At 58.8% G+C, this 25,823-nt stretch overlaps 1 protein-coding gene across 1 annotated transcript in view; it reads right to left on the bottom strand.

Moving 5' to 3' along the window:
* Positions 1-25,823, bottom strand: part of COL7A1 (collagen type VII alpha 1 chain) — a 120,299-nt gene that overhangs the window by 79,329 nt on the left and 15,147 nt on the right. The window contains 18 exon segments of the mRNA XM_065552763.1: positions 78-203; positions 481-627; positions 1,273-1,395; positions 1,901-2,047; positions 3,430-3,558; positions 4,140-4,289; positions 4,576-4,692; positions 7,309-7,455; positions 9,229-9,348; positions 9,707-9,856; positions 11,491-11,610; positions 12,447-12,576; positions 12,954-13,117; positions 13,765-13,920; positions 15,262-15,355; positions 15,841-16,000; positions 16,590-16,770; positions 19,013-19,094. Of these exon segments, the coding sequence (XP_065408835.1) occupies positions 78-203; positions 481-627; positions 1,273-1,395; positions 1,901-2,047; positions 3,430-3,558; positions 4,140-4,289; positions 4,576-4,692; positions 7,309-7,455; positions 9,229-9,348; positions 9,707-9,856; positions 11,491-11,610; positions 12,447-12,576; positions 12,954-13,117; positions 13,765-13,920; positions 15,262-15,355; positions 15,841-16,000; positions 16,590-16,770; positions 19,013-19,094 (2,443 nt within the window).

Raw genomic sequence — 25,823 nt, forward strand, 5'->3', positions numbered from 1 at the left:
CCCCCAAGGCAAGGAGCCAGTCTGGATAGTCTCACCTCAATGGCCCACCTGAGCGCACACACATTCAGTACACCTACCATCACTCGCCTGCCACGTCAACTTGTAGCCAGTCGCCCCAGGAAGCCCACTCCATGCGACCCTCAGCTGGTTGGGTCTCATCTCAGCCACCCGCAGGTTGGTGACGCTGCCCACAGACAGGGAATCTGCAGGGCCGGAGACAGCGTCAGTCCAGACCCCAGAGACTCGTCTGTCATGCCCGGTCCCCGCAATCAGCCCAGCCAGAGGGCAGGAACAGATGCTGGTGCTAACCAAGGGCTGCATACTCAGAGCCTTCACTGGGAGAGCCAGACGCCCTGCAGTGGTAACACCCAGCCCCGCAGGCTTGCTGGAAGAGCTGGACCGTTCAGCCCAAGTGCTGAGCCAGCTTGTTGCCCCCCAAGGGCTAGCCGTGCCCCTGCACGGGTCCCCACGCAGACGTACCCAGCTGGACAGTGATAGTGGCAGGGTCACTTTCCTGGCTGCCCATCAGGGTTGTCACCTGCACCAGGTATGTGACTCCCTCCTTCAAATCTTGCAGCTCAAAGAAATTCCGGTTGCCGGGGACGCGCCTGGTCTCCTCTGAGCCATCTGCAGCAAGGGAGAGTACAGGGGAGTTGGCCTCTGTGCCCCAGCAGGGAGCGAGGCTCCCACAGCATGGCTACTGTGACACAGGGCGGCTGGGGGGAAGGGCTCTCAGACACTCCGACGCTCCCAGGGGAGAAGGCCCTAATGTACTGGTGCATGCCAGGCTCGCCCAGCACAAAAGCCCCTGTCACAGCCACCCCACAGCCATGTCCTGCTCCCCTCATAACTCCCAACCCCTCTGCCTGCCCAGTCACAGCTGCCTACAGGCTCTGCCTTGCCTCCCACAGGCCCTTGCCCCTCCGCCCTGCTCAGTCACAGCTGCACATGAGCCCCACCCTGCAGCACCCCACAGGACCCAGCCCCTCCATCCCACTGCCCCCCATGGGACCCAGCCCCCCCTCCCCACCACAAGATCCGAGCCCTCCACCCTGTTCCCCCCACAGGACCCAGGCCCTCTGCCCTGCCCCATCACAGCCCCCCATTCTGCCCACCTTTTATCCACGTTCCACTGACATCCCTCCATGTGCCTCAGCAGACACCCCTGCACGGCAGAGCTCTGCCAGGCAGAGAAGTGGGTACCAGCAGGCATGGCCCCCTTACCACAGCCTATCCAACGCCCATGCCCACGCTCTGCAGGCCAGCGCTTACCCTGCCTGTTGGTGATCACCAGCTTGTACTCAGTGGCCCTGGGTATGGCACTCCACAGAAGCCGCACACGGCCCACGCCCACAGGCACCACTTGCAGGTTGGACACGCTGCTCACTGACGGCTCTGCCATAGAGACACAGGGGAACCCCCCAGTCAGACAGAGCGAGCCCAAGGGGCCTGGCCCAAAGCCTGCTGGGGGAGCAGACATGACTACCCCAGGGGAAAGGTGCAGCGACCAGGCCCCCGGAGTGGGGGTAATACTAGACATAGCATGCACGGCTCGTAGAGTGGGGCTGGGTGCAGTGTTCAGGGCTCATGAGCACCCCTGGGTGTCTGTTCTAGAGAGACACTGCCAGCTGTGCTGAATGCCAGTTGAGCCTGCTGCTGGGGGAGGGAACATGGGAAAGGAGCTAGGAAAAGAGGGACTGACCCCTGTGTGAAGTGACAAGAACCCATCTCCCACCCATGCCCCAGTCAGAGCTCCCGGGGTTGCTGGGAAGAAATCCCATCTGACTGTGCCTGGGACCATCTCCACGAGAGGACAACACTGAGTCCAGCCTATCCTCTGTGGGGCTGACGCAGGCCAATCTCAGCTCCCACCCACCCACCGGGGCTAGCTGGCACTCACCAATGCGGACATTGATGGAGACAGCGCTGCCCTCGCGCCTGCCAATCAGGGCTGACACACGCACTACATAGGTGACCTCCTCTCTCAGGTCCTCGAGCTCCAGCGTGGTCTGGGTGCCTGGGATCTGCCTGGTCTTGTCACTGCCATCTGCAGGGGTGACAGGAATGAAGAGGCTCAGGGCTCCCTCCAGCTCTGATGTCACAAGGGACTCTGACATAGCTGATGTGACATCCCTGCTACCTTCAGACCCAGGTACAAAGCACTGCACCCCCACCCACAGGCCAAGCCACGCTGACCCCAGCTGCCTCCTCGGCCTTTGGGCACAGATCTCTTGCCTGGGGAGCTGACAGGGCTGGAGAGCGGAGGGGGAGCAGGTACCACTCCTTCCCCACCACATGCACATGTCTGGTCCGATGGGCAGGGTGAGCGCACTTCCCTCAGAGCCCACTTGCATGGCCGGGGGGACCTGGAAGCACACATGCTATTTCAGATCACCCAGATGAGGGTGGCCACTGTGCTCTGGAGGAATGCCAAGCCTGGGGTGGCTAGAGCCGCTGGACTGGGAACTGGGAACCCGCCCCCCCCCCCCCACTACTGAGCATGAGTTTGTGAACACGTGCTCCCCAGTTCGTGGCATCAGCTCTGTGTCACACAATTCAGCTGTGGCTGACAAGTGCAAGGCAAACCTTCAAAATGTGACCCCAGTGTACAAGACACAGCAGTGCCTGCCTGAGTCTGCCAGCAGCCTGAAACAATATCTCAGAGGTGGGAACTGCTCTATTCACATGAGCATGGAATGTTGACTCTGGAACCTAATGATTACAGCATAAATGCTAAATCTTAACTATTTCAGTGCTGCCCATTTTGGCAAAAGTATCCAGCTAACGGGTTTATGCCACTAATCCAAGCTGCCTCCTGCAATTCCCCAATACCCAGCTTCCCCATCATAGCTTCAGTGCAGCTTCAACACAAGGCTGTGCAGCACACAAAGAGGGACAGCGCAGAATGCACTGCAGTGAATATCCAAATCACAGCACAGAGGAGAAAGTGGGGCAGCCAGGGGGCACGGCACTGTGGGCTTTAGTCACTCACAGACTTAATGCCATCAAAACCTGCGGTCTCAGATTTAGCATCTACCTCAGAATCTCAGCCAGCTGCCCCCAAGCACTCAGCACAGGGCTAGTGCCAGCCAACTAAACAGTGAACAAGCCCCCACCCGTCCTCTCAGCAGGATCGGGAGATGGAGGACTGAAGGGCTGCTTTGCAGAAGCACTGATGTGGGGTGGATCTCTAACTGTGTGTGCGGGGGTCATTCCCATGACTGCAGTTAGCCTCCATTGGGGATCTAGACACCACGGTGAGTTCTCCAGGGCTTTGGCCTGTGCCAGTCCCCCCACCACTGGGCCTCAGATGCCAGTCAGGAGGCAGGTGGCACTCCAGAGAGTCAGCTCTGGATGGGTCTGGAGCTCCAGTCCGCAGCCACAACTCCCCTGAGGCCCCCAAGCGCTGGCTCCCCGCTGGAGACTCACCCTGGGAGTTGTGCAGCACAATCTTGTACGCAGTGGCACCCGGGACCCCAGTCCAGGCCAGCCGGATCCTCTTCCCCACGGTATCAATGACCCGCAGGTCAGAAATGCGGCCCACTGGGGGCTCCACTCCTGCAAGACAAGACAGCGCTAGGCCTATGGCTCGGAGCTGGGCAGGCAGAGCCTGGGACACCATGCAACACTGGAAGGAGAGGGCAGGGCACCACAGACCTATGGCACAGTCAGAACAGGCCTGGCAGGGCCAGGAGATCCTGCCCTCGCCCAGTCCATGGGGTTCCTGGCACCTCCGCTGCTGCCTGGACAGAGGCTCCAGTGCAGGGGAAAGGGCAGGGCAGGGATCGGTTTGATCATGGTTTGCCCAGCACCCAAGTTGCTACCTTTGAAAACCTACAGTCAAGGAGCTCCAGGGAAGGGGGCAGGTTGGTCGGCCCCACACAGTCTGGGCCTGGCAGGGGGCCCAGCATTCAGCAATGACCCCACCCATGCTGCCAGGCCAGAGCCTAGCAGGGTGAGTCGGGAGCAGAGCAGGGGCCCTGTGCTGGGGACGTCACTCACTTGGAGGGCCACCCACCCCAAAAAAGGCTGGTAGGAGGTCATAGAGCCACTTGCATTGTGCACTGGGCACCTCCAGGCTCTGGGATCCCTCTCCTCTGCCCACTCCACCCATGCGGGCCCCAGAGGCTTTCACTCACCTGTCTGGGAGATGGTTACAGGTGTGGCCACCTCCCTCCCATCGTACAGTGTGTAGAGGGTGATGCGATATTCCGTGGCTGGCTGCAGGCCGGTGAGCTGGTAGCTGTTGATGTTGGTGGGCAGGGACACAGTCTGTGGGGGCTCAGCACCTAAGAACCAGAATGGGGTGGGGAGGGATGAGGCAGTCACTCCCCTGAGCCCCCTACAGGGGGCTCCTTCTCAGCACCTCCCCTCCCCTTAGTCCTCCCAGAGACCCCGGCACCAGCATCTGGATCCCCCTGAACTGCTTGGCCGGTCTGTGAGCCAGACCTGGAGCCCAGGTGAGCCTGAGGAGATCAAGGGTGAGGATCTATCACCCTACCCCGACCAGACACGGCATTTCAGCCTCTCCAGTAGCCTTCCCCACCCCCTGCCCTGGGGACCTGGCCAGCCTACCTGTTGCTCTTCTCCACTCCAGCCGGTAGCCACGGGCATCGCGGATGATGTTCCAGGCCACCTGGATGGATGTTGGGCCCAGAATGACGGTCCTCAGGGACTGGACTATGCCTGTTTCTAGAGGAAGGACAGACAGACGGTCAGGTTGAGCTCAGCGGCACGAAGGCTCTCGACTGAGCCTGGAGCCCACCGAAGGGAAACACTTAGGCTTCCAAATCCATCTCCCAAGCTGAGCCAATAGCTGGGCTCCCGCCAGAGAAGCCCTCTGGGAAGTGAGGTGGTGGGCCTCAGTCCAGTGCCCACACCACAGCTGCATACCCTCTCCCAATGGAGGGTCCTTCCCTGGCAGCTCGTGGGGGAAGCCAGCTCTGGCACTGCCTCGGCGGGGCCTGCTCTGGGTAGGGATTCAGTCTGCAGGGCTGGCAAGCCGGGGGCTGCACTGGTGAGAGAGCCACTATGCCAAGAGAGGGGATGAGAAGGGAGGAACAGCAGGGCTGGGGAGACGGCCACTCCACTCCCTCCCGCAGGCCGCACAGGGGCTGACATTGGCACATGCATGCTGGTGTCCTGTCTGGGTGGGTAGTGGTGACCCTTTCCCCTGGGCTAGCCACTTTCTGCTCCCCCCCATCCCCTCGTGCTGTGATCTCCCCACTCCTAGTATCTCTGCCCCTGGGTTTCTCCGCCTCTCTGGGCCTTTCATGAGCTTGAATCAAACAAAAATGGCCTGTATCCAATATCAGTAGTACCATTCTTGGCTCGCGAGCCCAATGGCCTGGAAAGGCCCGGAAAGGCCCAGGAGCCCCAGCAGGGCTCCCTTGAGCCCCCTACAGAGGGCTCCTTCTTCCTCCTGCCTACACCATGGTGGGGCACCAGACAGAGCAGCCCCGGGCCAGGCCTGGAACAACTGACGCTCCCATCCAGAAAAAGACATGGCAACATTAACTCCCCATCTCCCTCTGCTTTTGAACGTCTCCAGAAATGTCTGTGCCATGGGGACACCCCCAGGGCTGAGCCCCCCTTTACAATAGGGGCCTCCCTCCCCAGGGACCTGTGGGAAAGGAAAGGCTACTGTGCCCTGGCCTGGAGAATGGCATTAAACCCCTGGAGACCCAGCCAAGGGCACCAGGGATGGTACTGCTGGGGGCAACCAGCAGGGGACTGTCAGGACTGTTTCTGCAGGAGCAGCCCCAGCCTCCTCCCCACTCTACTGTAGGTGCCACCTCATCCCGCTTTCTGGACATTACAAAGCGCTCTCAGCCAGGATCCCTTCAGTACCATATCAATACCCCCCCAACCAGACCAGGATGCAGAGCTGCTGTGTCCCCCTGTGCATCACTCTCCCATGAGAGGGACACCAGCCAAGCCTGGGGCCACGTGCATTGCTAGTACTTTGTGCTGCCCCAGCTGTTTGTCCTATCGGCCCTCTGGACATACTCAGAGCGTAAGCTCTTGGGGGCTTGACCTCTCTCTTCATTACATGTGCATGGGTGTTCATCTGTGACACAAGAATCTCTTCTTGCCAACTGGCGAGGAGCACAGAGGGAGTGCACAGGGCTTATTGGGATCTCCTGCACCTGGTACGTATGTTCTAGTTCACCAAAGAGTGCCGTGCAAGGTCACAAACAAAAGACTCATCATCAGTATCGGGAAATGCATGTACAGAGGTTTCATAAGGAGTTATGTACATACACTGAAAATTATGTTTTCTAGGTAAAGTCTAGGGGACTGGTCACCAGCAAAGGTGAAAAACAGGTTTTCTGCCAGTCAAGAAATGTTTCTCTATCTGGCTGCTTACATGGAAATGAAGTATTGTCTGCTTCACAATGGGTCTCCTCTCAGCAGGCTGAATTGAACGCTAACAAAGTTTTGCAAAGGCTTCAGAGAGGAAAAAGTAATAGGAAGAAGCAAACAGTGGGCAGGGAGAACAATACTTGAAGTGCACATCAAAGATTTGCTCTAATATATTTGGGGGCAAAGAAGACACCCTGGCATCCTTCACCTAGGAAGCAAACGGACTGAGAGATTACTTCATGAAAGAGGGGTCTCCATCAGGCTTGGCTGAAAACACTGGTAAGCACGTTGGGTGAGATCTGCTTCTTCAGACAGGAGGAGAAGTTATCCTTGTTAATGAAGTTATCTAGAAAGCTGGTGATCATTTTGTTTTGTATGTAACCATTTCTTTCCGATACCCTTACTCACTATCACAGGAATCTCTGTTCTTTGATAATAAACCTAGTCTAGTTTTCACTATCAATATATCTCAGTGCTGTGTGTTAAGCCAAGTGCTGCTCCTGACAAGCTGGTGCCTGCAGTTCCTTTGGGAACAGCAGGCCTGGTCATTCTAGGAGTGGCCGGTGGATCAGGGGCTGGACGTTGCATTGCATGCTCTGAGGACTCAGGGATTGGCGTGCACTGATTGCTACCTATTCAGAGAGCAAGGCCTGGGGGGATCTGGACGGCAGTGTTTGGGCTGCCAGTGGCTGCCGGGAGCTGATCCACAGCACGCACAGACGTGACCTCCTCATGCTAAGGACAGGTGGTGGTGAGGTGCCTCGCTCCTGGGGAGTGTCACAATCTATACAGGGCTTGGCACAATGGAGCCCTGTCTGGGGCCTCTGGGTGCTACCATAGTACAAATACTACACCTATGCCAAAGAGAGACCAGCTTCTTGGCACAGACCCTGCCCCCCACCCCTCAGCAGTGGGAAGCCTCTCCCATGGCCATGCACACACCTGTTCTTCTCCTAATGGAGGCTGGGGGCCCCTCCACTTGCCCGTAGAGTGAAGTGACCGTCAGCAGGTAATCCGTGTCTGGCTGCAGCCCTGTCAGCAGGTAGGAATTCTTGCTGGCATCCACATCAAATTTCCGAATGTCCTGGCCTGAGATAATCCAGAGCAAAAAGGCTTAAGGCACAATTCCAGGCCATCTGTTCAAATGAGAGCCCCATGCAACACCAGGGTCTCCACATCAGACCAGACCAACCGCCGTTCCAGTTTGCTATCCCATCTCCTGATTGCACAGGGCCAGAGCTGAGCTGCTAATCCAGTATCCCTGCCTCCACGACACAGTAGATCAAGTCCAGTCTGGCATCCAGCCTCCCCCCATACACCAGGCCACACCCCAGGCCCATCTCATCAGGATTTGGATTCTGGGCTGCCAAAGGCCAGCAGATATCCTGACACCACTTCCACACCCAGCCACATGTGGCTTTGTCAGTAAAAATTGTTCCTGTTAATAGAGAAGCTGGGGGATGATTGAACAAGAGAGCTCCCCCCACCCTACTTCAGACACAGGTGACTAACATACAGGGCCTGATCCTACCCATCCTCCACAAGCAGGACTCCCACAGTTCTATGCCCAGAGGTTTGCAGGCCTGGGCCCTGCACCTGTGACCCAGATGCGTGGGCCTTCCTGGAGGGATTCAGCAATCGGCTCTGTCACGGGTGCCAACTTTTAGGTTGGCACCGGTGAGTGCTTGCGCCCCCCCCAGCTCCGCCCCCTCCCTGCCCCATTGGATCCCTCCCCAAATCCCCGCCCCCCAGCCCCACCCTGACTCCGCCCCTCCCTGCCCCATTGGATCCCTCCCCAAATCCCCACCCTAGCCCCACCTCTTCCCCCAGCGCGCCGCATTCCTCCTCCTCCCCGCTCCCTCCCAGGCTTGAGCGAATCAGCTGTTTGGCGACGCAAGCGCTGGGAGGGAGGGGGGAAAAGCAGGATGCGGCGGCGCACTCGCGGAGGAGGCGGAGGCAAGCTGGAGCATGGGGTTGGGGACACGGGGAGCTGCTGGTGGGTGCTCAGCACCCACCAATTTTTCCCCATGGGTGCTCCAGCCCTGGAGCACCCATGAAGTCGGCACCTATGGGCTCTGTACAGACGACACGGCTGACCCGGCCGAGAAGCTGCGCAAACCCCAAAGTGCTTGGAGAGGTTATTTCCAGGAACACACGGACACCTTTCAGTCTGGTGTGACTGGGCCTGATTCTCCATGTGTCTCAGGGGCAGAAGGAGAGATCCCCAGTACCAGCAGAACAGGGCCTCGCAGCACCTGGGACTGGCACAAGGCCCAGCAGGAGAGCAGGTATGGATCTGAATTGCCTTCAGTGTCATAAAGATCCTCTTGATACAAGTTTATCGCCCCGGCCCCCTTTGCTCATTCCACCCCTCCCCCCACAACTTTCCTCTCACCCCCAACTGCTCAAGCAGCTCGGCCACCTGCCCTCCTCTTCTGCCCCTGTACGTGCTTGTCTGCCACTTGGTTCCCTTCTGTCTTGGGCTTCTTGCCCAGCCCCTTGGTCCCCTTCTCCCCTCAGCATGCTGCCTCACTTGCCTGTCCTCCAGCCACTGTGGAAGCTCCAGTCTCTCCACACTTCAGCAGCAGGTGCTCCAGAGAACACGGTTTGGGACCCTCTGCCCCATAATGCACCTGACTGCAGAAGAGTCCTGTCCCATGGGAGGGGTGTATCTGCTCTGCTGGAAGGCATGCCAGTCCCCCCCCCCACCCATTCCTTAGAGCCTGCACCACAGCTCAGCACGCTGGGGCCCCCACCATCCAGCCAGGAGGTCTGGGGAACCGCGTCCATCGTTCAGTCTACAGCACCCTGCCACTGGTTTTTGGGAAGGGGAGAGAGCTGTAGTGAGTCAGGCAGACCTACCTGAGGGGAGCCCCCAGGACACCCGGTATCCAGTAGCTCCACTCACACCCCGCCAGGTCACCAGCATGCTCTGCTGGGAGATGTTCTGAACTGACAGCTGCTGCACCCCTTCCAAACGCACTGGAGGGAGAGGGAATCAAACAAAACACAACCATGGCACAAATGTGAGACCCAGAGAGATCGGCCTTCACGCAACCCGCAAGGCAGCCAAAGGATACTGCAGAGTCCAGCCCAGCCCAGCCCCCCCTACTGCACTGCCAGCTCACATAAGAGACAAGAACAATAACCTTAACTCTGCCCCTAAATAAGCACAGTTCCTTCACTAGTAATCTCAAAATATAAATACACCACAAAACTCTTCAGAAAAGCACACCTTTTTAAAAAGAAAAAAAAAAAGTCATTTTGGGCAGGAAGAAAACCCAGTCAGATGCCTTCTGTGCAGCCCCAGGCTCTGGCTGTCTGAGCAGATGGTACTTACGGGTTCGGCCGGTTAGCTGGGCCGGTGCTGCCGTCTGCCGCTGGGAGATAGGCTGAAGCGTGACCACGTAGTCAGTGTTGGGGCGCAGGTTGCGGAGTGTGACGGACACGGCGTTGGCTCCCAGGCTCATCTCCTCCGCTTGAGCTTCACCTGGGATGGGCACAGACAGCGACGCATGAGTGGGGCCCAGCACCTGGTGGGGGGACTATCCATTGGAAGGCAGGGGGCTCTGGCACTGCAGGACACCACCCTTGGCCTTGGGCAGGCTGCAGAACACAAGCTGTGTGGGGCTTCAGACAGGACTGGAACACTCTGGTGCCCAGGTGGGGTGGCGAGGGGGAGCCCCAGGTACATGCAGCACAGAACACACTTGCCCTCCCACATGTGCAAGCACATGGCTAGCAGCATGAGCAGACATGCTACGTGCGCTCAGCCCAGCTCTGTGCCCCCATTCCCAGTAGCAGGGCTCAGCCAGTGCAAGAAGCTAAAAAAAGATCAGGGGCTCAAGCCAACCAGGCAGGGCTGGGCAAAGGGAGCAAGGGCCCTGCTTGCACTCCCTGGCAGGGAGCTGTAGGCAAGTCCTGGCACCCCGGGCTTGCAGATGCCATGAAAGGAGGGGAAGATGGGAAGGAAAGCTCCACACTCAGTTCTAAGCTGGCCCCCTCAGCCAGGCACTTGGTCTGGGCAGGGCACACGGGTGGTTCTGATGAGCTCAGTGGTGTTTTTGTGCCTTCAGGGCCAGCATTCTCTGATGGGGAGATGCACGGCCGTGGTAGCCGGGCGTGGCAGCATGCAGGGCGAGGCACGCTGGGAGTGCTGCCAGGGCCACATGCACTGGGATGGCTGCAGGCTGGGGTGGGGCAGCTCCAGGTGCAGCTTCCTACAGAAAACAGCACGGGGGGGCGGAGGGGGTGTGTGGTTGAAATCAGCTTCACCCCTGCCCGAACCCCAGCATGGACAGAGAGCCCCTGTACATACACACACACACAGAGAACCTCTTCTGAGCACACACTGCACCGCTATGTACATACCTCCACACGTACACCCTCAGCACATGCACTGATCTCCTCCCGTACACACAAACCAGTCCTGTACACCCACACCCCAGCACCCACACACCCAACCCCCTTCCAAACCGCCCCACACACGTACACGCTGGGCCCACACATTCCCCCCACAACACATACAGCTGCAGCAAGAGGGGAGCTGGGGCAGGAACCCTCTCTCACCTACGGGGTGCCTGGACATCACTCTGGCACATGAATGCCACACACTGTATCACAGAGATCCTGGTGACACCGCCCACCCCCTTCGGGCACAGCGGCTGCCCTGCACTGACCCCAGCACAGCACAGCCTCCCAAGGGAGCAAGAGGCCATTCAACAGGCTCTGTGTCTGCCTGCCTCGGAGGGAGTCCACACGTCTGTCTGCTTCTTGGGGTTTGTAGCGAATAAAGTTGCTGGACAGACCGAGGGTGGGGGGAAAGGAGGTCATGCAGCCAAAGAGCGAAGAGAGCAGAGATCCATGCTAGCTGCTTCTCCTCCAACCCTCCCACCCAGCTGAGTCCTAGGGCAGTGGAGAAAGGCCTGCCCAGGCTTGGATTCCCCTGCCCTCCTGGAATGGATCCAGGCTCCACACCCTACACATGAGGGACGAGGGTCTGGAGCCAGGCTGGCTGGCAGATCTCCTGTGGAAGAGAACACAGCCCAGGGAGACGTTCCCACATTGCAGAGCCACAGGAGAGGCGGCGCCTCCCCGGCCCAATCGCCCGCACTCCACCCTCACCTCGGGCCACGTAGGTGAGCCGGTAGCCCTGCAAGTTCTCCAAAGCAGCTCCCCAGGCCAGTCTGAGGAAGGACGGCCCAGCCTCCACCACTCGGAAATTCGACACTCCAGATAGGGCCCCTGAAAGAGAATGGGGGCAAGGCCATCACCCTCACACACTCCTGCCCCAGAGAGCACCCAGCCCTTTGGGCAGGGTCAAGAGGTGCCTTGGTGCCAGGAGGAAAGCAAGCTGCCCTGGGGCGATGCGGGAGGGGGCAGGGGCAGTCATTAGCCAGTCTGGGGCCAAGACCCAGTATGTGGCGGAGCAGCCCTAAGACTGTTACACTCCACTGGGCAGCGTCCTGGGGATTCTAAACATTGACTCAAAGACTCCCCATATACTGTTCCTCTCTCCCCTGCCAAGCCCACCAACGCCCAGAGCTAACATTATTGTGGGACCCACCAAAAACCATCAGCACGAGAGCCCGGTGCCTGGCTTGGCAGCAGCACTCACACCCTAGCGATCCCAGCCACAGAATCCAAGATGGCGGCAATGATGGAGTGAGCACATGGTGGGGCCACAGGGAGTCACCCATTCCCATGGGAAGTCTGCCACGGTCACAGGCATGAGGAGTCCCACTCACCCCAAACTGAGCCGGAAGCGGGTCCAGCAGCCCTGTCCCATCCTTGAGTGGGCTCGCAGCCAGCCCATTCTCCAGCCACTGCCCTGAGAAACCAGGCCCTACCCCTGTAATGGGGCCCATCCTCAGACAATGGTGCGTGGACATGGTAGCTAACCTTTCTAGCCCCAGGCTGGACTTCAAGCTCACCAGGCTCTTCCATCAGGAATCCCCCTGGCTCGGAGGGCACCGGGGAGCCTGGGAGTGCAAGCTGGCTCCTGCATCTGGGCAGGTGGACAGGGCATGGGGGCAGGGGAAAACACGCTGCATGGATGGGGAGCTGGGCGGGTTACTCACCAGTGCGTCCTTTGCCAGAGACCGACTCGCCAATGCTGTTGGCATACTGGGCGATGACGGTGACCAGATAATCCGTTCCTCCTCTCAGCTGGCTCAGCACGGCGCTCGTCTCCCCGGGACTCAGGTTGACCTGTTCAAAGGCATTCCCCTCTTCAGCCAGAGAGGCTGAACATCCTGCCTGCTTGCCAGCCTCCTCCTGCTGTCCAGATGGCACGGCTCACTGAGCCAGGCCCCATGGAGCAGGTGGGCGCCAGATGGGATTTTGCAACATTCACTTCCCTAAGGGGTTTGGTGCTGGAGCAGGGATCAGAGCTGCCACCACAAGAAGCCAACAGGCTCCATTCACCCACAGGGCAGGCTGCAGGCTGCACGCACACCCTTCCCAGTGTGCCTCAGCCAGAGAAGCCCCCTTTCCCAGCAAGGAGGACAGCTCCGTCCCACTGGCCTCTCTGCTGAGCCTGCCAGCAGGCGGATCTCCAGACTATAGCTGGCAAGGGAAGCGCTCACCTCTTGCATCTCTGCTGTCACTTGCTGCCCCAAGCCCGTGAGCGGCACGTACTGGACTTTGTAGCCTGTGACCGGGCCACCCGCTGCAGTCCAGCGGATCCTCAGCATGTCGACCGCCTGCTCCACGAAGACCAGGTTGGATGGGCCACTGTACACCCGTGGACCTTAGGGGAAGGGAAGCAGCAGTCAGGCACCCTGCTGGCACCACACCTTCCCCAGGGGTTGATACGCACAGAGCCGCGGCGCATACTCTAACTCCCAGCTGCCCAAGGCAGGGAGCCCACTCGGGGACGGATGGCCTCTGCCACACCAAAGAATGTTATCAGAAGAGAATCATTAAAACGTTCTCACTCAAACTTCCTGGGTAGAGGGGAATCAACTGGGCAGGGCAGCACCTGTGGGGCCAAAGTGAACCGACACAGGGCCCCAGTCAGTGTCCCATCACCACAAAACAGTGCTGCAGCGTGACACTGGCTCTGAGTCCTAGACAGCGAGAGGCTCTTCCAGGATGGGGCTCGTCTCCAGGAACACAGGGGAAGGTGGAATTTAAACCTTCCACTGCAGCACCAGAAACAGCTGCGACAGCCAGTGCCTGAGACTCAGAAAGAGAAGAATCTTGCCAGGCAGAGCCAGGTGCAGACAGGGCCCAAATTGTCCCAGTGGGGAGATTGCTAAAATCCCTCGGCTGTAATTGTCTCATGGGTTAGACGGGTACTGCAAACAGGAGATCAAACACAGCATTCCAAAGCACGTCCAGGGCTGAGCCATCGCAGCGGGAGGCCGAGAGCACTAGCTGCAACACGCCCCTTACCCGTCTGCAGGACCCCTCCGGTGCTGGCACACACCCTCTGAGACACCAACGGCAGCAGGGTGCCCAGGATCTTAAAGTCATCGACGTAGAAGAAGTAGTCCTCTGTGGGAGTGGAGGCCACACGCATGAGCTCCGCGCGGTCTGCACTCCTGATCCCTGTAGGGAGTGGAGAGCTGGTGAGTGGGCACCGGGGTCTCTCTCCTAGGAATAATCCCCAGCTATGCCCTGAGCTAGGGTTACCATATTTAAAAAATAAAAAAAAAAAGGACACTCCATGGGGCCCTAGCCCCGCCCCTTCCCCTCCCCCGCCCCAACTCCGCCCCTTCCCTGCCCAACTCCGCCCATTCCCCGCCCATTCCCCAAAGTCCCCACCCTAACTCCCCCTCCTCCCTCCCAGCCACATGAAAAGGGCTGCCCAAGCGCTACCGGCTTCACGGTTTGCCGGGCAGCCTCCAGACCCTGCGCCCTCGGCCGGCGCTTCCCCAGCGCAGCTGGAGCCCAGGAGGGGAAGCACCCAGCCGGGGGCACAGGGTCCGGAGGCATAGGGGCTGCCTGAAGCCGGTAGCGCTGGCTCGGGCAGCTTGGCTCTTAAACAGAGCCGAAGAGTCAGGGGAGGAGCAGAGCAGCTGGAGCCCGGGAGGGGAAGCGCCCAGCTGGGGGCGCAGGGTCTGGTGGCTGCCCGGCAAACCATGAAGCCGGTAGCGCTCGGGCTTCGGGCAGCCCCTATGCCTCCGGACCCTGCGCCCCCGGCCGGGCACTTCTCCTCCCCAGCTCCAACTGCTCTGCTCCTCCCCTGACTCTTCGGCTCTGTTTAAGAGCCAAGCAGTAGCACTGGCTTGGGCAGCTTGGCTCTTAAATTGAGCTGAAGAGTCAGGGGAGGATCAGAGCAGCCGCAGGAGAGGAAGTGCCCGTCCGTATTTTTCCCGGACATGTTCGGCTTTTTGGCAATTCCTCCCAGACGGGGGTTTGATTGCCGAAAAACCGGACATGTCCGGAAAAAAACGGACGTATGGTAACCCTACCTGAGCCATGTCCCCCTCCGCCCACCGGTTGGCACAGTGGCACCCCCCATTCTTACTCACCCTAGCTGGCTGCTACAGCCTCAGACGTTCATGGCTAGCTGCAGCACATTATAGGTGTGCTGGGTTCCCAGGGCCCTTGGCCCGTCCCCTCGGCCTCTCCCACCTCCCCTTGCTGGCCACTGCAAGATGTTACAGGGCACTGCAAGTCAGAGCTCCCTAGCCTCACACCCCTGTACCATCCATTTCTCCCCACTCATGCTAGAGGATCAGGCTCATTCCAAGCCCGGCCAGGTGCTTCCACTCTCATCCAGCAACTGCACTGGCCAAGATCAGAGGATGGATGCCCGGCTCTGCCTTCCTCCTAGAGCTCCCCTGGACCAAAGGGACACCATGGCCAGCGGTGGGTGGGAGTCCTGAGCAGCCTGGTGAAGGCGGAGAGACCCCTGGGCTCTTGTCAGGCACTGGAGTCACTTACCCACAGAAAAGACCTTAGTGCCCTGAGCCTTCAGCTTCACAGAGGACTGCTCGGTGTCATCTTGAGACTTGCCATCTGTGATGAGGATGCAGACCTGCCAGGAAGGGGCAATGGCGTGTCAGGAGGGGGCTGGCCACCAGACTCAACACGAGCCGTGGGGCCCACCTCAGGCAGGAGGGTCCCCAAGGCTAGTGCCCCCAGCTGGCTCAGCCAAAGCATAGCAGATGTGAGACAGGGACCCCCAGATGCTGAGTGTGAAGGGGCCCATGGTGGGAAGAAGAGGAGCAGAAGTCAGACAGTCCCACTGGGCTGGGGTGTGTTGCCTCCCTACGGTCTCCCCTGTTACAGAGAAAGAGTTGGAACTGGACAGATGTTACTCAGGAGTTCGAAGGAAAGGGGATGTAGCGACCCACCCACTCCTGCCAAGCACCCAGCTCTGCTCCCCGTCCAGCATGGAGGGAGCCGAGTGACCATCCTAACCATCAGCACGCTCTGGCCCCATTGGAGGAGAGCCGACAGGCCAGCATTTTGCTCTCACATTCCCTGGCCGTGGCATAAGCAGGGTCTCTCTAGAGGTACCTTTGGGACCCCGGCCCGGATCTGAGTGGGCCCAAAGAAGTTGTCAGCGATGTACTGGAGACCGGCGCCCGTGCGTGTGTTCCCGCCTTTGTAGCTCAGCCGCTGGATGGCCCTCTTCACCTCCGTCCCGTTGGGATGCTGAGAGAACGTGAACTCGAGCCTGGGGACAAACGCAATCCCAGGGGGATGGGGGGAAACCACCACATAGCCAGCTTCCAGCCTGAGCAAGATCCCGACACAGTAACCGCATGGCCCACATGCTTCCTTAGGGCACCCACAGGGTTTCTATAGCGGGTGGGTCATTTCCCATGGATCCCTAGGGTGCAGCTCCACGGAAGCAAGGCAATGACACTACAGAGGTGGTCAGGGGGTTCTCTGTAATGGGGCTCCATAGAAAGTGCGCTGGGGCTGCAGGTGCAATAGGGGTAATTAGATATTTTATTCTCACCCTACTCCTGCCCAGCCTGGGACAATTAAGGAGATTCACTGGCTACCACGGGGCGCTGAGAACAGTGGCCATGAGCAGAGGCTGGGCCTCCTCTGTCAGTAGCAGGTGTCAGGCACCCGCAGCACTCCCTCCCCAGCAGATAGCTCTGGGGCCATGCCGAGCACCCCAAGCTCCCTTGGCGACTGGAACCCTGAGAGCCACCCCCAGGAGCACAGAGAAGTGGCTGCACCGGGGACAGGGCTGCAGGAGCCTCCCGCACCCCGTGTGCCTGGCATGGGGGGACAGGACCATCAGGACTCACCTGGGGTCGTCGCTGTACTGCACTGCCCCGAATCGCACCGCGCTCTCACCGACCACATGGACAAAGGGCCTGACCAGGTCCTCCATGAAGGCTCGGATCATGTGGAAGTTGGTCCTCCCGATACTGGAGGATCCATCCACCAGGAACACGATGTCTGCCGCATAGACATTGATGCACGTCCCTGCAAAGCAACCATCAGCAGCTCAGGGCTAACTCTCTTTTCTCCAGCATGCAAGGGCCAGAGGGAACTGTCCTAGCCCTGCCATGGAGGCTCCCTCCGCTGGCTTAGCCCTTCCAGCCTCTTACCTCAGGAGCCCGCACTCCTCCCACAGAGAGATCCAAGACAGCCAGAGTCCATGAGTCAGGGCAAGGAAGCCCAGACCTCAGGGCCACATTCTCCATCAAGGAGATAGGTTCAGTGCCAGAGGCCATGACAGCCTGTCCCTCTAATACAAGGAGTTTCAGGGCTGAGCGGATGTGGAGCAGACAGGGCCACCCAGGCAGGGGCGGGAATATCCCATGAATACGCAGGGGATGAGCACTGCCAGCAGCCAGGGCTTGTGGGCTGACAGCTCCCACAGGGCCCACTGACCAGGAGCCCCCTTAGCAGAGAACACGATGGATTTTCTCAGACTAGTACCACATTCCTCCCTGCCAACCACAGGCCTTGCAAAGGGGCCAGGGACTCACCAGCGAGGCAGCAGCTGCCCCTCCCTTGGGAATCACTCCAGCCCCCCGACATCCCACATCCCTTCAGGGATAAGTCCCTGCCAAGAGGCGGCTGGGGCTGCAGGTCCTACATAGGCTGAGAGAGGCAGCTCCATCACCCTGGCCCATGGATCCTTCCTCCTCCTCCCCTCATGCCACAAGCATAGGTGCTGGAAGTAGGGGTGCTGCCGCACCCCCTGGCTTGAAGTGGTTTCCATTCTATCCAGGGTTTACAGTTTGGTTCAATGGCTCTCAGCACCTCCACTGTACACATTGTTCCAGCATCCCTGGCCACAAGCCTCCTCTGAGTGTCAGCACAGGGCAACTCCCAGCCTCCCCCAGGATAAAATCCCTGGGCTCCTTCATGCCCCAGACCAGGGGAGGGGGCAATCATCAAGCCTGTGGGGGAAGGAGACAGCAACTCCCAGGCTGAGCCTCAGGGAAGCGCAGTCTACACCCTGGAGCAGAACAAGCCTGCAGGGAGCCCTCTGGTCCATCCCAGGAGCACAGGGGCAGCAGCAAGTCAGCAAGGGAGATGCCGCACTCCCCCACTCGCAGTCCTGAGGGTTGCCAACTGTCTAATAATCACACAAACCCAAACACCCTTGTCCTGCCCCTGCTCCGCCCCTTCCCCGAGGCCCCACCACTGACCCGCCCCTTCTCTGAGGCCTTGCCCCCACTCACTCCCCCACCCCCTGTTGCTCACTCTCCCCCACCCTCACTAGGCTGGGGTAGGGGGTTGGAGTGCAGGAGGGGGTGCAGGATCTGAGCTGGGGGTTGGTCTGAGGGATTCGGTGTGTGGGAGGGGGCTCTGGGCTGAGCCTGGGGCAGAGGGTTGGAGTGCAGGAGGTGGTGTGGGCTCTGGGAGGGAGTTTGGGTGCGGGAGAGGGTTCAGGGCTGGGGCAGGGGGTTGGGATGCATGCAGGAGGGGGTGTGGGGTGCAGGCTCTGTCCGGGTGGTACTTACCTTGGGCGGCTCCCAGGAAGTGGACAGCATGTCCAGCTCCTAGGCTCAGGGGCAGCCAGGCGACTCCCTGCGCTGTTCCACCCCAAGCACCGGCTCTGCAGCTCCCATTGGCCACGTTTCCTGGCTAATGGGAGCTGCAGAGTCAGCGTTTGGGTTGGGGGCAGCGTGCAGAGACCCCCTGGATGCCCCTGTGCCTATGAGCTGGACATGCCGTTCACTCCGAGAGCCGCGCAGAGCCATGGCAGACAGGGAGCCTGCCTTAGCCCCGCTGTGCCGCCAGTTTTTTAGTGGTCTAAAATCTCCCGGATTGGCTTCAATAGCCTCTGAGAGATCGAGGATTGGCAATCCTAGCAGTCCTCATTTCAGGCATGTGGGGACTTGGGGAACCATGAAACATTCAACAAAGTCTGTGCCCCATCCCCTCCCCCACATACACCCCACCCTCCAGTCCCTGTACAATTCAGCATGGTCACAGCTCAGAACTTCCTGGGCAGCCTGCCAGCAAGTCTGTGCTGGGAGGAGACACCAGGTATCCGACTACAGGGCACAGGCTGGTTTGAGGGAAGGAGCTGGGACCAGCCTGAATTCACCCACCCAGCTATGTGGGCCAAACGCCCTCATCTTCCCTCCCCCAGCTTTTCTGGGACCACGCGGTGTTTCCAGCAAACCCAGCGATGGTGCCATGAGTGGGCCCAGCCCGCAGCCCTTGCCTCACATACTGCCCCTTGGAGAGCTCAGGCAGCACCAACCTTGGTTTCTTTTTTGTGCCGTAACTGGTGCCGGAGCTAGGAGCACAGCGAGAAGCAGGATCCACCCTCTCATCATGGGAGCCTGCAAGACATAACAAGAGGGAGGAGCTGATGCCAGCCAGGGAACAGGAAAACCAATGGGGTGGGGGGAGGGGGCAAAGACACAGCTGAGTTTCATGGATAAAGCCCACCGGACCCTCCCAGGCACCTCACCCCACAGCTGGGGGTGTCACATTAGACCAGTGGCCTGTCTCTGATCAGTGGCCAGATGCAAGAAACCCCCTATTGGACACTTATGGAACACCTCCCCCAAGGGACACGCCTACCTAACCCCAGGTGGTTGGTTCAGGGCCTGAAGCAGGTATTTTTAAGCTCTCTGAGTAACCATGGATGCTCTTATTGTCTATATAAAGATCTATTCTGGGTTTGAATTGTGCTGAGTTCTGGGCCTCAACGACCCCTCATGGCAGCAAGTTCTCCAGGTTCAGTGGGTTGAAAAGTGTTTCCTTTGGTCAGTTCTAAACGAGCTGGCGTTCAGTTTCCATTGGCCGGCCCCATGTTCTTGTGCCAGGAGGCAGGTATACTCCATCTGCCATCTCTAAACCAGTCACTATTTTGCATACGTCTAGAGCAGTGTTTTTCAACCCATGGGTCATGACCCCCTGGGGGGCAGGGGTGTCACACAGCACTGCCAATTTAATTACAGTCTGAAGCTCCCCCATACCTGGCACATCCTGACCCTTCATGGTCAAGTTTTCTCTGGCAGCCTCTGACCACACGCACACACCGAGGCAGCTCAGCGTTGCTACCTTTGATACACTGGCTACAGAAGGAAGAGTAAGTGATGGAAGGGGATCACCAACAGTTTTTACTTCAGGTATGGGGTCACCGGCTCAGAAGGCTGCGAAACACCAGGGGAGAGCATCCCTGTTCTCTGAACTACAGTGTCCCCGTCATGTCACCTCTCAGTGGGCAGCCTCTCCCCATTGCTGGATCCTTTCTGAGGTTACCAGAACTGAAAACCCATTCCAGCTGACGCATTAGTACTCATTTACATGGAGGCATCCTAGTCCTTGCAGCATTATTATTATTCACTATTGTCTCCTAGCCCACTCCTTATGCACCTTACCATTCGGTTTGCTTTTTCTGATAGAGGTCTCAGGGCTCTCCACAGTGATGTACCTGGTTTTTCCCTGAGCTATCACAGTTCATTTAGAACCCAGCAACAGGTGTGATTCATCCAAATAATTCCCTCCAGTGTGCATTAATTCACTCAAGCTGAAGGGCAACAAATTTAACTGCTAATAAATACACTGTTAATCTGTGGAACTTGCTGATGCAGGATATTACAGAGGAAAGTAGCTTAGGAAGATTCCACCAAGGGTTAGACATTTATCTGAATAAGAATAGCATCTGCAGTGACACCAGCTGGGACAAAGACTACCCCAAGGGCCACTGATCCTGATGCTTCAGGAAATAGAGTTATCACCAGCTGGAGTAGGCGAGTGAAGAAATCTATATCCCAGGATAATGCTGTGCACTTATGCATGGGCCTGGGTGTGGGAGGGACAATTTCTTTTCTTACAAAAGCACCATCCCCCATTGGCCTCTAGAGAAGAGCAGGTAATGGTCTGGACCCTCCATCCCTCCTGCAGTCAGACACCAGACACGACAGGCTGTTGGGCCCAGTCTGGTATAACATTCCCCATACCCCTATGGAAACATAGGAAAGAGCTCGACTACCCCAGAATTGGCTTGTTTTTATAGCCCTTTCACTTATTTCTCTCTGTTTGAGCTCTTCCGCGTCACAGCCCGTACCCAACCGACTCCGCAACAGAGCAGAGGGATTGGCAGCAGCGCACGGACTGGGGGAACTTACAGAGGGGTGAGAAAGGATGACACCTGGAACTTTGGTGGCAGTTTGTAAGAGCTCCCATGTCCCCCAGCACTTCACCCCAAGATAGAGAATAGAGAGAGGCTGCAGTAACCATCATTAAAGGCAGAGAGTAGCTGCAAGCTAAACGCCCCCCCCTCCCCAGCATGTACCAATCCTCTCCCCTACCCCCACCTTGGGCTTCAGGCATCCACTAATGCCCATAAAGGGGATACTGAGGCTTGCTCTGCACACAGTGTTGCACTGGTTTGACTAATGTGGGATGTTGCACTGATTTAGATAAACTGGTGTGGAGCCCCATGTGGACACACTCCCATTGGCTTAGCCCATTATTAACTGATGTGAGCCAGATTTAACTCAGACAGATTGAAAACCACACCCAAAGCTTCCCCAGTTTAAATTGTCAGGGCCGGCTCCAGGGTTTTTGCCGCCCCAAGCGACGCAAAAAAAAAAAAAAAAGAGCCGTGATCGCGATCTGTGGCGACAATTCGGCGGGAGGTCCTTCGCTCGGAGCGGGAGTGAGGGACCGTCTGCCGAATTGCTGGACGTGCCGCCCCTCTCTGGAGTGGCCGCCCCAAGCACCTGCTTGGCAAGCTGGTACCTGGGGCCGGCCCTGCCCACGGTTGGTGAAACGGGTGGGAGTTCAGCCTGAGGATGGGCCCGCAGAAGGCAGCAAGAGCCCAGCCCATCTGGGGAGGAAACTCTCCCCCGCACGTAGTTTCTCTCATTCGTCTTGAGTTCAGAGCTGGCGAACGGCCTGACCGGCAGCCTGGCTGATACTTGGGCCTCACACTGCACTTTTCCACTGCTAGCTCTCAAGGGGAGGGTCAGCGGCATTGTTAGCTCCATTGTACAGAGGGGACGGACACACAGCGAGTCAATAGCAGTGCTGGGAATGGAACCCAGGTCTCCCACTGCCTGGTGTTCTACCCATGGGACTGTGCTGCCGCTCCGCAGAGCAGCCAGCAGCGGTGCAAGCTTTACCCAACACTCCCCCCCCCCCCCCGCCCCCGAGCCTCAGCCATGTCATGCAGGGATCTGCTCGAGGGGAGGTTGTTCTCTGCATCCCAGCCCTGGGCTCTGGGATCCTTCCCTCTGGAGCAGCTTGGGCTGTTCTGGAGACGCCTTGGCAGGGCCCAGGGAATGAGTCAAACGTACCTGGGCTGCGTATTGCACGTTGCAGTGGTTTGGGGAGTAGCCTGGAGTGCTGCACACATGGTGCCATCCAGAACAGGGAGGACAGGTATTGGCAGAGCCAGCCAAAGAGGAGGGGAAACTCCTCTCAGGCAGATCTGCTAGGGGCTCCCTTCCAACACAGGCTGAACACGTGCCTGGAATCCAGGCCCATCAAAACTCTGCAGCTGGCACAGGCTCACATGCATTAACCATGGGGGGCACCGCTCCTCTCGCCCCCACAGCTGATGAACACCAGATCCTACCCCACGGTCCATGGCTGGGGCAGAAGGGCTGTCAGTGCTGCAGGCCAGGAGTAATGGGAACTTCTCCACAAATCTGCACTGGCAGAAGCTTGAGGAATCACGGGCTCTCAAGCAATGCGAGTGGGTCTCTTGCTAACATGTAGCTGGAGCAGTGCAGCCCTGAGACAGCTAAGGAGGCTCACTGCACCTTCAGCAGCGCAGAGTCCAGCTTTCCAATGGGGACAGAGGCACTGCCCGGGCTGAGGGCCCACACATGCTAGCCATCACCTTCCACCTCTCACTCACTTCAGCTGCACAGGAGCCCCACGCCCCTTCTGCTCCTAGGCGACACCAAGCAAACACTTCCCCCCATGACTTTGCCACCACAGAACAAGCAGATCCAAGCAGGGTCTAGTGACTAGTAGAGCAGATCAAACTAGAGACACATGGAAGTAAGAGCTTCTGGGGCACCTACTAACCCTGCCCAGCACAGCCAGGGCAGGAGATCAGATGCCCCCTCCTCACTGAGCTGAGACAATCCCAATGATTCCAAACAGGAGAGAGTCCAGGCTCACTTACAGCCCTGGGATCTGTCTCCCCAGTATTCCCATTGACACCAACAGGAGCTGGGGGGGGAAGGGGGGCAAGGAATGCAGGAGAAGAGGGCAGAGAAAGTGAGGGGCAAAGGACAGGTGGCAGGGGTAGAGGCACAGTTCCCCTGTTGGAGCTTTTAATCAGCAAAGCCAGCATCCCTGATTCCAGACCCAATGAGGAGGGGCCACCTCTCCAGCATGGCACAACTCTGTCCCCCTGGGAAGGAGAGAAGCCAAATTTCAGCAGGACACGGATGCCCCAGCGCCGGGGAGAGGGGAATGGGCAGGGCAGGTTCCCCTGGCAGAGGTGTCACTGCACACACTCACACCAAGGCAGTGAGCTAACAGCCCCGCTCCGGCCTGCCAACCTCAGGCCTTCCTGCTTCCCAGCAGCAATTCCCAGCTGTCTCCAATCAGGCTGCGTACATGTGCAGCCGTGAGCATGCGACAGTGTGTGCGTGTGCGGTTCTGACCCTCAGCAGATGAGTGGATGGTTGTGGTTGCAATGCAAGTGTGTGATTGTGCAAGCACGCACAGCGGTGTGAGCGTGCAGTAGTGTGCACCGCTAGGAGTGGGAATACTTGGCTGGGATCCCTTCCGATCTTACTTCTCCCCTTTGCTCCCTGTAGCTGTTTGTTAATGGATGCCTGGCTGACATCCCTCTTGCCTTGCATGTACTGGGGCCCCAATGAAAGTCAAAGCAAACCCAGAGAGAGAGAGATGCTCCAAAGAGCTCTGTAACCTGTCCTCTTTCCCCAAAGCCCTGCCAGCTCCAGAGTGGAGAGTCAGCTCAGCGGTTCCAGGATGCATTGCCCCTTCCTGTCTCCCCATCCCCATCTTTTGGCCCCTGTCCCAGGTAAGCAGTTCCCCTGACATACCCCGGGACAAGCTTTATACAGGGACCTCCAACAGGACGGGACCTCAGCACCGATGCCCACTGGCTAAGCCCCCCACTCAGGGCACCTCCCCCGATCTCCCCTCGGAACTGGTCTCCTGCCCGGGAGGCCTTGTCGGGGGGACTCTGTTCGGACCCAAGACCACCCTTCTGCTGGGTGCATCCAAAGAGCTCACCGAGCGCGGGGGCGGGGGAATGGGCAGCAGGAGCAGCGCGTGGGAGGGGAGCTGGAGCTAAGGGGCAGCCGCAGCGGATGAAACTGACCAGACCAGGGGTTTCCCCTGGAAAGGTCCCAGCGCCGGTGAAGAGGGACCCGTGTGTCCAGCGCTCCGGGGCTGGGCAGGCTCCTGCTGGGGCTGTTCCAGAGGCGCACGAGAGACCAGCCCGGCTGCACAGAGAGGCCTTGGCATTCCCCGGGCCCCCAGCCACCTGGTTCCCATCGCAGCCCTGCAGCTGCTGCCCCTGCCCGGGCCCGGGTGCGCGCGGGGCCCGGCCGGGCTCCCCCAGGGAGCGGCGCGGCGCGGGGTTACCTGCTGCCCGCCAGCATACTCCGCAAATCCCGCCTCTCGCGCCCCTGGAAGTCGGGCTGGGACCCGGCGAGCGCTCGGCTCCGGCCCCTCAGCGAGACCGCCGCGCTCCTTCCCCGCCGCGCATTGGGGAGGAACCTCCCGAGGCTCCCCGAGCAGCGGAGAGGGAGGCTGGAGAGAGTCCCGGAGAAGCTGCTGCGGGGGGTGGGGGCTGGTCCCTGCCTCCTTCCGGCTCCTGCCTCTCTCCTCCGTGCCCCCAGAGCCCCTCCACCACTAAGCCGGGGCCCCAGCTTTTGGGCAAAGCGCTGCAGGCTGCACCCCCGGCCCAGCCCCTGCTCCCGCGGCAGCCAATGGCCACCCGGCCCTCCCAGGTGCAAGGGGCTGCTCCCCTGCTCGCGTGTCAGGGCGCTGGGAGTGGAGCTCAGCCGGCCACACCCGGGACGGGAACCTCCAGCTCCAACCGGGACACCAGGCCTGCCCTGCCGAGGAAAACGAGACATCCCCGGGGAGGTGCCTTTGAGGGACAGCGGTGGCCTTCGATCTAGCAGAGCAACTGAGGCAGGGCGGTGAATGGGGCAGATGGTGGCCACTGGAGGCCGGGTCCTGGCCCACGTTGGCTGACACCGAAGGTCACCTCCGTGGGGCGAGCCCCGTGGGAAGCGTGGATGGGTTTCAGCTCAGATCCTTCTTTGGCCAGCCCAGGAAAGCCAGCCCACAGCTGGGCTCCTTGTGCATCGGGGGGCTGCGGAGACTGAACCCACCTCGGGCCCCCAACAGGCAGGGCTGGTCCACATAGACTCAGCCCTCCCACCCAACCCCAAAAGGCTGGTTGACAAAATGAACATTTTCCAGAGAACTTTCCCTTGGCTCGAAATGTTTCGATTTCTCAATGAAAAATCAGCATCCAACTTTTTTAATCCAACTATCCAGGTTCTGGTAACACTTGGGGGGTTGGATTTTTCACAGCTGAGCATCTCTTCCCAGAAAGGTTTTTGACAATTGAAAAATGTAGGAGTTTGGGTTCAGTTTTTGTTGAAAAACTGGAAAAAATTCACTAGAAATTCTGAAAAAAAAAGTGTTAATTTTTTGTTCAAATTTCCCACCAAAAATTGGCATTTGGGGCCAGCTTTATCTAGAGGGTCCCCCAGGTCAGGGCAGAGGTGCACTGTCCATCCTCCCTCCCCCCCTTAATCTGGATAGGGTGAGATTCATAGAATCATAGTACTCCAGAGATCATCTAGTCCAGTCCTCTGCACTCATGGCAGGACTAAGTATTATCTAGACCATCCCTGCCAGGTGTTTGTCCAACCTGCTCTTAAACATCTCCAATGATGGAGATTCCACGCCCTTCCCGGGCAATTTATTCCAGTGCTTAAGCAGTACTGGCCCCTCCTCCCTATCCCAGAGCAAAGACCTAGGATAGTCAGTTGGGAGAGTTCTCCAGGCATTCAAATCCCACTTCACCCCAACACAGTGCCGGGTTT

The sequence above is a fragment of the Chrysemys picta genome, chromosome 7 (assembly GCF_011386835.1).
Source record: "Chrysemys picta bellii isolate R12L10 chromosome 7, ASM1138683v2, whole genome shotgun sequence".
NCBI lineage: Eukaryota > Metazoa > Chordata > Testudines > Emydidae > Chrysemys > Chrysemys picta.